Source organism: Protopterus annectens, chromosome 8.part0 (assembly GCF_019279795.1).
Source record: "Protopterus annectens isolate FY-2018-M chromosome 8.part0, PAN1.0, whole genome shotgun sequence".
Taxonomy (NCBI): domain Eukaryota; kingdom Metazoa; phylum Chordata; order Ceratodontiformes; family Protopteridae; genus Protopterus; species Protopterus annectens.
Genome location: NC_056741.1, coordinates 536,029,398 through 536,044,248, shown reverse-complemented (window position 1 = coordinate 536,044,248; position 14,851 = coordinate 536,029,398). Strand labels below are relative to the sequence as shown.

Genomic DNA, 14,851 nt, shown 5'->3' with positions numbered 1-14,851 from the left:
CCCTGAGATTTCCGGAACCACATTTTCTTCGCCCCTCGCTGATTCATGGAGAAGGTTCATTGAGGGATTAAGAAGCGGATTCCGACAGCAGACACAGTCTTCCCCCATCTTTCTCACTCTGGACTAGTGTGTCAAACAGATTTTCCAAAGAGAGTGGAACCATCATACGGGGCATTTGTAAAAGATGCCTTAAAAAGCTTCGAAAAGGCACAAAGTCAGAGCCAAGAGTGACGCCTGATGGCAATGCCTGCTCCAGCTGCTCTAGCAATGCCCTCGGTAGCATGAGATAGAAGCCGCATAGAGCACTGGCAATGGAGGTGAGGGTGGCCATCCGAGAGGAGACTACCTTCTTCTTCACAGACATGGACCCCAGGGTAGCTTCGGCAACCTCTTTAACTAGGTTTCTCTGAAGTCTAATTATGTGTGCATGTAGTTCAGTGCACATAAAGAGAATGTTGCTGAAGCACAGACCCACTTCCTAAAATGGTCCATGGTCCTCCTACACTCTTGGTCCGGTAGATGGACTGTGGAGCTCTCCTGCATGAGCTCCTTCTTGGTGGCCACCGCCACTTCCATGGCATCGACAAGGGATCCCTTTGACCAGTGCGGTTTGTCAAATGGGGCATTGAGGATCTTGATAGGGCCATTTGGAGATATGCTCCTTTCATGCCTGAGATGCAACAAGATCAACCAGGGGATCCACAGGAGGGAACACCCAGGATGTAGAGGGTCCTGCACCAAACCCCTCCAGAAACACCGACTCGTCAAGCTTGGGTTTCTGGGCAGACCACCCCTCCCCCCCACGCTGACGAAGGGTCTCCATGATGTCTCCAAAGAAGACATGCTCTGCGGGTGACTGGGGGGGGAACCCTCCCCTTCTTCAAAGTCATTGTCCTCCGTGAGGAATTCCAGTGGGGAGTGTAAGTGCCTCCTTTTACACATGTATTTTCGAGGAACATCCACGGGGGGGGGGTCTCTGTGGAGGACTCGAAAATGTCAAGCTGTTCCTGTGGGGGAATTCCCTGAGGCACAGAGTTGGCAGGCTATCCTTGAGGAGCAAGGATGGCGGGATCTGGACCAGACACAGAGGGAACCAGAACAGACTCGGGGGATGAACGCATGAAGGGTCTCGATGGAACCAAGAGGATCCTCTTCACTACGTCGAAAGCAGAAGGAGAACGCACCCCTGAGGCTGAGACTGTGACCGGGCCCCATAATCCTCTGAATCAACAGGGGAGATGGAGCCGAACCTCCAAGCGCCAAGATTCTGAGTGGACAGCTCAGCTATAAAAAACCCGGAGCTGACATCACCAAGTCAAATCTCCGAGCTGGTCGGAGCCGACGTGTTCAGCGCAATGTTCAGCGTTGAGGTACAGGATACTGTCGATACCGACCCCTCGATGCCGAGGGGCTTTGGATCCAAAGATTCTGAAGCCAGGGGTCGGATCAGAGAAGGAGTGATTGGGATAAAGGCAGACTACATGTCCCCAGTCCCGGACGGGGAGGGGGCAGGCAAGACTATCATCTGAATCTGTGTGCGGATGAATCTCCGCATCATCCTGTCCACCTCGGCTTCAGAGATGCTACAGGTGGACCTGGCAGTAGAGGCTGCCAACACCGGAATAGAGAGGCAGTGAAGGGAAGCAGACACCGAAGACTGGACAGCAAGGAGAACAGAGCTGGGGGGAACCTGAGCTAGGAGCCAGGTAAGATTTCACCGGTGGCTCGGCTGAGGAAGAATGATTGGGGGACCATTTCCTCAGCCTATCCCGGTCACTATGTTTGTGCTTCTCTCCATACCTGGTCCACTTGGCAGAAGGTTGAGTCCCAGAGGCCAAGGCGGAGGAAGCAGTGGAGGAAGCTGGAGTAGAAGCTGGGGCCCCCGCAGTAGGAGGAGACTTTTAAGGATGGAGCTTATTCCTCCTGTCGATCAGTGCATGGGGACTGAACCCTGCACAGATCGAGCAGGAGGAATCAAGGAGTGGGACACCTAAACCAACTACACAGAGTGTGGCCATCCACTGGGGAGAGCTTATGGACACACTCTGTGCACTTTCTAAATCCAGGTTTGGATGTCTCAGCCATAGTGACCTGAGAGAGAGAGAGACCCAAAACACTCACACATGCACACTAGAAAGGAAATAGTGAGGGGAAAGAAAGAAGAAGGGAACTTTTCTTTCTTTTTTTTTTAACCTAAAGACCGAATCCACAGTCAAGGATTAACTGAAGACTGACAGCATTAGATTAATTGTTTCACTAGTCAGTAGTATGATCAGACTGGGTCTCCAAAGAAACATTCACAACTCCTGCTAATACACAAATATTCATGCCATAAATATGACAGGAGTACATCAAACTTCCATGTTTGAAGGATTTTTTAAACATTTTTTTCTCAAAGAGTGGCTTGAAATTAACTTTTAATTTTGCAAAAAAACAAAAGTGTTCACATGCACAAAGATGCTGGTGAACACTTTTTAATGTAAAAATAAAAGCTGGTTTTGCCACCTAAGACATACTCTTTAAATGATAATTTAATAATGGTGTTTTAAAAACATGTGCAGTGTCTTCATGCTCCTGCCTGGTGGCCCAGACTCAAAGTACACAAGTCTCATTTTGTTGGGTTACCCATACATTAATTTAGTTCCTTTTATTCATTCTTCACCTTGTGAATAAAGTCATTAACACCAGATGTGGAAAAAAAGCTGTTACAGCAGGAAAATTAAGAACAAAAATGTACACAAGCTTCTGTTGGCCATATTACACACGCAAGAAAGGCACTTCACAAAACTATACTTTTTTTCTGTGGAAGCCAGTAACCTCACCAATGCTTTGAGGTAATTATCCCAAGTATGGGACAGCAAGATATTTCAGGTGATGCAACATATACAGTGAATCTCTTAATGTCCATCTTACAGGAGGCACAGCCTGAAACAGTAACATCAGCAGCAGTAGTAATACAAGTCAGTTAACATAGGCAAGGCATCCCTGAGGAGACAGACTCAGAGATAAATCCCACACCCACATGACAAATCCCAAAAAATAAAAGGCATGAATTCATTATATCATGAAAAGAAACATATTCAAGACCACTGAGGAACCATTGTTACATATATAAATGTTAGATAAAATTACTGTGTGAACTAGTACGTGAAGGTTAAGTGAATCTCAAATATAGGCAAGCTACTAAACATTGTGCTTGCCTCTCCGGCAAATTTTCCAAAAGCACTACAAATGAGATACAGCACATACCCATGTTATCAAAAAGAACTTGGATCAATGAAAATCATAAACAAAGGCTTACCTTAAAAACTTATTTTCATCCATATCATCATCGAAGTCCATCCTGAAAAAAATAAGTAATTAATTAAAAGTATGCAGTTTACTTCATAAATTACTGCACCCCCCCCCCCCAGCATATACCTTTGAAATCCACTTCATATTCACTGATCAGATTGAAACTGAAAACAGCTTCAACTCCTTCTTTACTGAATCTATCCAGTCTCTAGCTACCCATCTCACTCCATCAGACAAAGACCAGCTCTGGCACATCTAGCCCTGATCCACCCAGCACCTAACCCACCATTACCTTTCAAACCGTACCTACCAACTCGATCCGGACCTTACTCAAAAAGCTAAAACCTACTACACTAGCTGCCTACCACCTCCCAGCTGAATATCTTCAAAAAGCAGCTGATGCCATAGCACTTTCCATTTCTATTCTGATCAACAGATCCATCTCAGAAGGGTCCATCCCAGCAATATGGAAAATATCACATTATACCTCACCATAAAGGAGGAAGTTCCACAGAATTATCTAACTTTAGATCTATAGCCATTATTTCACCACTAGCTAAAATCATGGAATTATGCATACATAAACAAATCATGCACTTTCTTATTCAAAACGGAAAGCTGACTCTCAGCACGGCTTCAGGCTATTCCACAGTACCACCACGGCTCTTCTGTCTTTCTCTAAGGTCATCAGTCTTCATCACAACAACAAACTATCTTCAGCACTTTTCCTAGAACGCTCAAAAGCTTTCAATATGGACAACCATCAGCTACTGCTCAATACCCTACAAACCATCGGTTTCGACCAATATGCAATAAAATGGTTTCACTCCTACCTAAACGGTAGACAGCAGGCTGTCTTATGGCAGAGCAAGCTGTCATCCCAATTTCCTCTAACCCCTAGGTGTCCCACAAGGGTCCATACTAGGTTCCCTTCTTTTCTCTATCTTTATCAATGATCTGCACACCACCATCACAAGAGCCACCTGCATCCAATATGCACATGACTCAATGCCAATATGCTCAGCCTCCTCTCCTATACAACTTCTAACCCTCACCCAGACCACTTTCAGCACGGTAGAAACATGGCTAGCTAATCGCCGCCTGCTTCTAAATCCTAACAAATCCAAGGTACTACTTTTCTCCCCTAACCGTATAATTCCTCCTCCATCCTTCAACATCAAATCTAGCAATGACACCATTATCTCCCCTGATGGCCATACAAAGCTTCTAGGCATAATAACAGACAACAACCTAAAATTTGATAAACATGTCAATCACACTATTAAGTCCGGCAACAAAAAACCTGGCTCCCTGTACAGAGCCAAACCTTTCCTCACCCCCCTAGCTAGGGTAGCTATTGCAAGATCACACCTCCTCTCTACCCTTATGTATGCCTCCCCTGTACTCGCCAACCTATCCAAAACCGATCTCAACAAACTATCAGGATGTTACAATCATATAGCCACATTAGCTACGGGCATGGCTTTTAGGACCCACCACTGCCAGAACCTCAAAACACTGGGATGGCTAGAGTATCCTACTCTTCTACAGTTCAACCAGCTTATAGTAGCGCATAAAATACTCCATCAACCTGATAACACCCCTGCCTTCAAAAATATTTTCACCCCTCATAGTGCTCCCAGGCCATTATGCTCAGCTGATAAACTAATGATACTGACCCAAAAAATCCAACAACTCTGCAGGTGATGCTATATTTGCCAACTCAACCGGTAAAATCTGGAATCTACTCCCTACTACCATTATCAAGGAAACCTCACTACCCCTATTTAAAAGGGAACTCAAAAATACCTCACATTTATTTATTTATTTACATTTGTTGGCCGGGAGTGTCCAACTGGCCGTAGGTCCATTTTTAGCGGAGGCCTGGGGAGAAAAGCTCAACAGTTAAAATGTTAGGACTCACCACTGCCAGAACTTCATAGCACTGGGATGGCTAGAGTATCCTGCCCTTCTACTGTTCAACCAGCTTACAGTAGCGCATAAAATACTCCATCAACCTGATAACACCCCTGCCCTCAAAAATATTCTCACCCCTAATAGTGCCCCCAGGCCATTGGAATTTGGCCAGATGCCAAAACATCTCATTGGCTGTGCTCTTGTTCTAAACCTGACTAACAACTTCACTAATACATGTCTTGCTACCCAACCTGCTGTTTAGCCAAGTATCTATGCCTCACAGCATTTGAATGTCTAAGCATTGTGAATTGAAATCTGATTATATTCTATGTTCACATTTTCTGATACGTCTTTGCCAATCAGATGTAAGTCTGCACATTGTGTATATTGATATCTGCCTGTATTCTTTGTCTATATTTTTCTAAACATGTCTGCCTGAGTTTATCACTCAGTGATGCTTGTACTGTCTCTCTTTTGGTATGTGGAGCTTTTCTCCCCGGTCCTCTGCTGAAAATAGACATATATCCAGTCGGACTATCCCGGTCAACAAATGTAAAATAAATAAAGTAATGAGTAGACAGAAATTCAAGCCTGCAAAAAGCAGACTACTTCTTTCAGGCATAAATAAAAAATGGCACCCAATGTCCTCAAGATGACGTATTGCCCTTGGAATAACAAACTGAATCATGGGTGCACGGTCAGCATTATTAGACATCACAGTTAATGAAATACCCTCCACAGCCTACTCAAAATGAATGCTGAAATTGCATACAGAAAGCCTTGTTAAGCAGTAATGGGAACAACTGCACTGGTCCACAGACTTTAGCCACACAAGTAAACAGCATCAATCTCCATCCAGTTTCCAAGTATGTATTCAACAATTTCACAAATCTATTAATATTACCACCAGGATTCTGCACCTCTGCCACATCCCATATAGTAGACCACACTAGTCAACTTTTCATTCACTTATGTTCCTCCAGCGAAGGAATGAAGTACAACTATGTTCACTGATTATATGGCTACACATAAACATCTTGCACTAAAACTCAAAAGAGACAAATACATCAACTACAAAACCTATTAATGCATCAAAATTATGAAAATACTCACCAACAAAAACACAAAATGGCAATGCCAAAATTAACAAATCTCAATAAGTTTTAAAGCAGAACAAATTGCCTAGCTGTGACTAGAAACAGTGTATACTATAAAGCTTGGGCTGTTCCTTCCTGAAGAATCCAAATTATGCTCCTCAAGCACTTAGTGAAAGAATTCTGGACAAAGCCAAAAATAATGGGAAAACAAAGGACATAAATCAGGGATAGGTTTTAAAAATTATTCACATAAATTTAAAAAGTTGATAGAAAAACAGGTTTTTCATTGGCAAGCATTTTCTGATGGCTTTGAAGTCTGAAAACAAAAGTTATGTACACACCATAATGATAGATCCATGTTGTCCTACTTTCATCTGGTTCAACGGATGGGACTCCGATTAGACTGAGATCCAGTCTCAGCACCTCCAAATATGTGGATCCAGGACTCTAACTCCACTCCTACCCATAATCTCCCTCTGCCTCCCCTAAATACCTCAGATCGAGTTTGCCCACTGAAGAATACTGACCTCTTACTGAGACCTATGCTTGAAGCAAGCCTAGCATAAAGTATTGGGAAAGAAGCAACCAGGTGAGGTTGACATTTGCAACACTCTTTAGAGTACTACTCATTCTTTGAGGCACAACAGGTGACAATATGGAAGGGGGAAAAGGATGGAGGGATATTGAACAAGACAAAATGGAACAATATGAATCCCTTATTGTTGTGAACACGTAACATTTATATCCAATGTTATCGGATTCAACACTTCGGACAGATCCCCTAGGTACCAACTTCCAGGGAAGCGTCAAAGAAGGTTATTTGTGATTAGTGTGGAGCCAAAGGAGGAGTGCAATCTGGATTGTAAATCCAGTTTATAATGAGACACAAAGGTGTAAAAAGCTGACCAATGACGCAGCAGCACAAATCTCACCAATAGGCAGATTTTGTTGAAAAACTGTGGAATTTGCCACTGACCTTTCTGAATCAGCTTTTGATCTTTTATGTAATGGTAAACCCAGTTTGTCAGGAACAAGTAAAATGCAGTTTGACATCCATCTAGAAAGGGCGACCTTGGAAACACCACACCCTAATTTGACTTTCGAAAAGGCAACAAACAACTGATTTGATTTTCTGAATTTTTTTATCCTGTGGAGATGAAATCTAAGTTGTCTGTGATCATCCAGCAAATGTAACTTATATTTGCCTTTGTTTGAGAACTTTGGGAAGAAAACTGGAAATTTTATCAAATGACCGATGTTACATTTGGATGCCACCCTGGGAATAAAAGAAGGATCTGTTTTTAAGAAACTCTGTCCTTGTGAAAGGTCAAATATGGTGGTTTGCAAGAAAATGCCTGTAATTCTGAGATTCTCTTAGCTGAAGTGACTGCCACCAAAAAGATTTTAATCCATGTTAAGTACTCCAGATGTACTGAGGCTGCTAGTTCAAACAAATATTGCATAAGGGCTTGCAACATTATTGTGATATCCCAAGGAGGAAAAGGAGTTTTTATGGGAGGTCTAAGAAGGAAAGTTCCCCTGAAAAAGGCTTTAGAAACATCCAAAGGTGTCTGATTATGGTCAATGTGAGAATTTGAAATAGCTGCTAATTATACCTTTACAGTGGAGAAACTGGAACTTTTATGAAACCATTCTGATAAGAAATCCAATACCAAAGGGAGAGGGGTAGAAAAATAATCTAATCTTCTTTTCTAAAGTCCTAAATAAAAATCTCTTCCATTTACTTTTGGTAAACCTTCCAAGTGCTAGATTTCTGAGAAGCTGTTAGAATGTGTACTACCTCTTCTAAAAACCTGGTATCTCTGGCCATCTTTAAAAGTGGAGTAACCAAGTGGTTAGATTCAATGTGTCTAGATCCAGACGAGGATACCCAGATGAGTGAGACAGGAGATCTGGGCTGTGATCCAGCGTCTAGGGAGGACACAGTAGATGAGGTCATAGGAATAGGAACCAAACTTGTCAGGGCCAACAAGGGGCAATAAGGATTACATTTGCCTTGCAACTCCTGGCTTTCTAAATGAATATTGTGATTACAGGGAACGGGGGAAGGCACAAAGACGACCCGGGGCCAACTCTCCCTCCGTGACAGACTCTTAAAATGAATGAGGGCAAAGTAACTGCTGCACTTGTTGTTTAGGAGAGATGCAAACAGGTCGCAGCAAGGTTGGTCCCAGCAAGGGAAAATTTTGTTCACTGTTTGATTGAGGGACGACTTGCAAGACAAAATAATGTTTCTGCTTAGCTTGCCCACTAGCTCATTGGAAGTCCCTGGGATGGTATGTGCTTTGCTAAAAGAAAGCAGCAGGAAGATACTGCCCATTGCCAAACCCTCATGGCTTCCCAACTCCATGGATAAGATCTAGTTTCCCCTTGATTGCTTATGTACCAGACTACTGACATGTCTGTCTGTGTAGAAATTACACCCTCTGGCAGAAAGTCTTGAAATGTCTGCAGTGCTAACGGGACTACTCTCATCTCCAGAATGCTGATGTGAAGATTGGCCTCTGTGTTCAAGCACCTTGAATAGTCTTCCCTTCATCCCCCACCTCCACCCTAAAAAGGAAGTGTTCATGGTGACCACAGTTACTGGAAGAGGGGGACAGAATGGACAGCACTTGAACAAAACTGGGGAACATACCCACCAGCAGCTGATATGAGTCCTGCATACTGAAGTTTAATGGATGTACTTAATAGATGATGTAGTTGGGACCACTGGACTTAGAGAGTCCACTGAAAGACTTTCATGTAGAAAGGGGACTAGAGTGACTGTTGAAGCCATAAGTCCTAGTAATTTTAGAATCGGTCTAACTAGTGGGGAAGGATGATATAACACCCGACTCGTTAATTTATGGAGTAAAAGAATTCTGGAGTGTGGTAAGAAGGCTACCTGGTTCAAGTTGTCTAGGTGGCATCTGATGAATTGTAATGACAGAGTGGGATTTAGCTGCCTCTTGAGGGTGTTGACTGTGACACCCAAGATGTGAAGGAACTGGAATAAAGTGTCTCTCCTTTGGGTGAGTAGATTCTTGGTCGGAGCGGTTAGAAGCCAATCATCCAAGTACGGAAACACCTGGAAGCCTTGTAGTCAGAGATAGGTGATATAGTTAATATAGTTGCAACAGCTACAACTGAAACATGGGTATGCACCATACTTATGTAAATATAAATGGATCATTATGCTCCGTGCTGACAGAACTCCAGGTATTAACACTAGTGTGAGTCTGAAGCCTATTTTAAGGCACAAACAAATGTGTCTAAAGTGAAGCTTTTACTTTAAGATTTAATTGCATTACTTATTTGATTTATTAATTTGTATCTGATAGGTGGGCCATTAATATATGATTGGCATGATGACTAATGGATGTTGCAATTGTGCTGTTTTAGCACTGAGGAAGGATCTATTCATCTGAAAGGTTTGCGTTGTGTTTTAACCTTTGTGATTTAAGTTTTAAAGTGCACAGCATTTGTAGAGTTTTTCTTTTTTACCTTGGGGTTCATTCACAGACTTTAATGGACACACTTCCGCACATGTGCAGCTTGCTTGATCCCAGTATTGATGCCACTGAGGTTAAAGATTACTACAACTTTCAGTGGCAGCAGTCCAAGGAAAATCATAGCTTAATGGTTAAAGGTACAGGGTTCGATTCTCACCTTGAGAAGTATGGCTAAGATAAAAGGATCCCCTAGGATCGTTAGCCTAGTAATTAACAATGAACCTACAGATGGAAGATACTGCTCCTTGAAAAGAAGATTAAAAGTGTTTTCTGATCAGACAAAAATGTGAATCATCCATTTATGTGCCATATTTGGTGGTGCAAAAGGTAAGCCACTGACATGTGATAAAACACTTTGGTGTACCTGTCTAGCACGTTAATGTTCTCAAAAATGTCTTGCTTTGTCGGACTTCCAAGATGGCTGCACATTGAGTAACAGCTTATTTCTAGCTCTCCCAGTGTGAAAACAGAAACTCAACAGAGAAGGCCAGTAGACCTGTGTTTATGGGTAAATTTCAGTAACTGGCTAGTAACTGCACTGCCTGGATGCCAGGAAAAAAATCAGCTGCAAAAAGTGAGAAACAAACACTGCCTGGGGAAAGTTTTGCTCCTGTTCAGCAAAAAGCAATGCAACCTTTAGACATGACTTCCAGTAATCTACAGGAAGAAAAAAGACAACTGCATGCACACCTGGTTAAAAAAACACACTGATGGAGTGCATCAACACAAACAACAAAAAGCTGGAAAAAATGGAAGAAGCTTTAAACAGATATTCATATGAAATGATAAATTTGCAAAAATCAGAGGTCGAAATAAAGAAAAGGGTGGTTGAATAACAGACTGCCCAGGAAGAGAGGCTTCAAAAAATAACAGAATTAGAGGACAGAGCACGTAGGAAAAAAGTACAGTTTTGTACCTACCATAAATGTAGATGTTCGAAGATCCACATTGCTGCAGTCCTTACATATGGGTAGTCCGCTGTCCTCGGTCGGCCCAAATACCAAAGTATTAGGCTGACGTCGGTCACGGCGCTTAAGACTGACATCAGGACGTCAGGGTACAAATGCGCATGACCGACGTCATATCCTCAGTCTTTTCTTGCCCCAGATGTCAGAAGGCCCTAAAAAGAAAGGCCAAAACCAAAAGACAGCAAAAACAACCAACCACCCCTGTACTAATCATATTTACAATATTTACAATATTTACAACTCAAACCACACAACCGCCTCTAACTACAGAGGGGAAGGAGGGAGGGTAAATTGGACTGCAGCAATGTGGATCTTCGAACATCTACATTTATGGTAGGTACAAAACTGTACTATGTTCTTCATCTCACATTGCTGCAGTCCTTACATATGGGTAGAATCCCAAAGCAGAGGTAAGGGAGGATGGCAAAACTATAAAGCATTAGGAGCTGCCAAAATGCCCTGTAAAATTGCAGTGGCAAAACCAGCCCTAGATTTAGAGTAAAGTGGAAGGTGGTAATGCTTAGAGAAAGTATGCACTGAACTCCAAGTGGCTGCCTCCAAAATATCTTTAGTAGCCACCCCCCTTAAAAAAGCTGTAGAAGTGGCAGTAGCCCTAGTGGAATGAGGCCTAACCCCAGCTGGAATCTCCTTACCATGATGGGAATAACAGAAAGCAATACAAAAACCAATCCACTTAGAAATAGTTTGTTTTGAAACAGGTTTGCCCTGAGAACCCAAAGCAAATGAAACAAATAACTGCTGAGATTGCCTGAACCCTTTAGTTCTGCTCAAATAATATCGCAACTGTCTGTGTATATCCAAAGTGTGTAAAATCTTTTCCCCTTTATTTTGGGGGTTTGCATAAAAAGTAGGCAAATGAATAGCTTGGTTTAAAGCCACACTAGAAACCACGTTAGGCATAAAGGAAGGATTAGTACGCAAAGATACCCTATCCTTATGGAAAATTAAGAAAGGCTCAACCGCCATAAGGGCCTGTAATTCAGAAACCCTTCTCGCAGAGGTAATGGCCAACAAAAAAGCAGTCTTCCATGATAAATATTTCAATTCGGCAGTAGCTGCAGGCTCAAAAGGTTGTAGAGTGAGTTTCTCCAACACAAAATTGAGATCCCAAGCAGGAGTAGGAGCTCTACATGGGGGTCTTATATTCTTTGCCCCTCTAAGGAATTGCTTAAACAAAGGATGAGAAAACAATGGTGGGTCACAGTCATAGTGAGCAGAAATTGCTGCAGCATGAACCTTAATAGAGGAGAAGGACAAACCTTTGTCCAGTAACTCAGTAAGGTATTGAAGAGCCACACTTAAATTAGGCTTAGAAACATCAAAGTCCTTCGCTGTACTCCAAAATAAAAATCTCCTCCATTTATCTGCGTACACTTTCCTTGTACTAGGCCTTCTGGCCTCCAAAATAACATTCAAAACTGGTTGTGGAAGCTGAGACCCTCCAGGGTTTAAAACAGAATATGCCAGGCTGTTAGATGTAGAGAGTGAAGTTTGACATTGAGTAAATGACTGTTCTCCTGAGACAGCAGGTGAGGAATCAAGGCAAAGGCCATGGAGGCTCCCGCACCAGACTTCTCAGTAATGGGTACCAGTGCTGTCGAGGCCAATCCGGAGCTATTAAAATCATGTTTGGCTTGTCCTGTCTGACCTTCAGGAGTACCTTTGGGAGGAGAGGCAGAGGTGGAAAGGCATACACATGAAGATTGCTCCAATTGAATGAGAGAGCATCCACTTTCCAGGCTGTGGGATGAAACCTTTTTGTGCAAAACTTTGGCAGCTGGTAGTTTAGTGGAGAAGCGAACAGATCTATGTCTGGAGTTCCCCATAACACTGTCAATTTCTGAAATACTTGAGGATCCAATTTCCACTCGTGGGGATCCATAATTTGTCTGCTCAACACATCTGCTAAGGAGTTCTGTGCTCCTGGCAGAAACCTTGCCTGAAGATTTAGCTGTAAACTGAGAGCAGTCTCCCACAAAATCATTGCTTGTCTGCATAGAGGATAAGAATCGTTCCCCTTGCTTGTTGATGTACCACATGACAGTTGTGTTGTCTGTTAGAACCAACACCTGCCCTGGAAGAAGTAAATCCTTGAAAGCTATTAATGCAAATTGGACTGCTAACATCTCTTTCAAGTTGATATGTAGATGTTGAAGTCTGGCAGGCCACGTGTCTTGTACCCATTTTCCATTCAGATGAGCTCCCCAAGCTTTGTCTGAGGCATCTGTCATTAGAATCTGACTCGCCTCTGGCCGGGTCACAGAGAGTCCCTTGTTTAGGTGACATTCCTGAGCCCACCACACAAATTCCTTTTGAATGCAAGGTATTATCTGAATGACAGTGTCCATATCTTGGCAGTGCTGTGTCCATACATTTTTGAGATACCATTGTAGCTTCCTCATATGCAGTTTGGCATTGGGAAGTACCAGAATACAAGATGCCATGAACCCCAAGGCTTGAAGGACTGTCCTTGCAGTCAGCCTGGACTGATGAGACAATTGATGGAAGTAAAGAGAAAGATTCTTTTGTTTGTCCGGGGTCAAAAGGCCATCTGGGATGCTGTATTCAGTCTCACACCCAGAAAGCACATGTCCTGAGAGGGTACTAGACTGGACTTTATTTCGCTTCACAGAATACCCCAGGCATCTTAACACTGCTATCACATACTGTAAATGATGAAGAAGTTCGTCCTTTCCTTGGGCCAGAATCAGGCAATCGTCCAAATAAGGATAGATTTGTATTCCTCTTAGCCTGAAGAAAGCTATCACTGGAGCCAGAACCTTCGTGAACACTCTGGGCACAGTAGATAAGCCAAAGGGCAATGCAGAGAACTGATAATGAGAAGTCCCAGCCCGAAAACGCAGATACTTCCTGCAACTGAGCCTGATAGGAACATGAAGATAAGCCTCCTTGAGATCCAGAGTCACCATCCAGTGATCTTTGCCCAGCAGAGGTAAAAGCTGTTGTAACGTCAACATTTTGAACTTGGGAATGTCCAGATATGTGTTGAGGATAGATAAGTCCAAAATTGGTCTCCACATGTTCCCTTTCTTTGGTACTAGGAACAGGCGAGAATAAAATCCTAGGCCCACTTCTGGCAGAGGGACCGGTTGTATGGCCCCTATTTGAAGTAGCAGAGAAATTTGTTTGTGAGCCTCTAGTCTTTGCTGAGGAGGAACGTCCGGCATGCCTTTGAAAGGAGGCAAGGTATGGAAATAAAACTTGTAACCTTGGTGTATGATATCCAATACCCATCTGTCTTGGGTAATCAAATTCCAATTTTCCTTGAAGAGTGCCAACCTTCCTCCCAAAGGTGCTGCCAGGCAAGAAGGATCTGGCAGCTGAAAAGGTAGGTCATTGGGCCTGTTTACGAAAGGACTGGCCCCTGCCCTCACCCGAAGATTGTGCAGATGAACTCCCTGTTCTAGGTCTGAAAGAACTCTGAGCTCTGCCCCTACCACGTCTAGATCTACCCCTAGACTGAGAATCATAGGAAGGATACGTCCACCCCTTAGCAGGCCAATTCCTACTAAACTTCGAAGGCTGAACTTGCAAAAAATGTTTAACAGCCTGCATAGACTTAGCCTTGTCTTCCATTTTCTTCAAGACTGACTCCACAGGTGAACCAAACAACACATCAGACTGTAAAGGAGCATCCAAAATCCTTGTCTTAACATGGTCAGATAAATTCTGATCCCTCAACCAGGCGTGCCTGCGAAGAACTGAACCAGTGGCAGCCACCCTAGACGAGGCCTGTACAGCATCAAAACCACATTGTAAAGAATGCTTACCCACCTGTTCAGAGACATGCACCAAATCTTGTAATTCTTTACACTCAATGCCTTCCGCCAGAGCATCCACCTTAGACTTCAATTGAGAAAGAAGATAGTTTTGATATTTCAACATATGAAACTGGCAATTCAACGCCCTCATAGCTAAGGTAGAAGATGTATAGACTTTCTTTCCCCATCTATCCAAAGCTCTGGCCTCCTTATCTGGAGGAACCGGATTTTTTACAACAGAGGCCTTGACACCCTTA

The 14,851-nt window shown here is 43.1% G+C and overlaps 1 protein-coding gene across 7 annotated transcripts in view; it reads right to left on the bottom strand.

Annotated features, from left to right (window-relative positions):
• Positions 1-14,851, bottom strand: part of ARNT (aryl hydrocarbon receptor nuclear translocator) — a 2,399,029-nt gene that overhangs the window by 2,015,711 nt on the left and 368,467 nt on the right. For all 7 annotated transcript variants that reach the window (XM_044080044.1, XM_044080045.1, XM_044080042.1 and 4 more), the window contains one exon: positions 3,302-3,343. In XM_044080044.1, the coding sequence (XP_043935979.1) occupies positions 3,302-3,343 (42 nt within the window). The remainder of the gene's footprint in view (positions 1-3,301; positions 3,344-14,851) is intronic.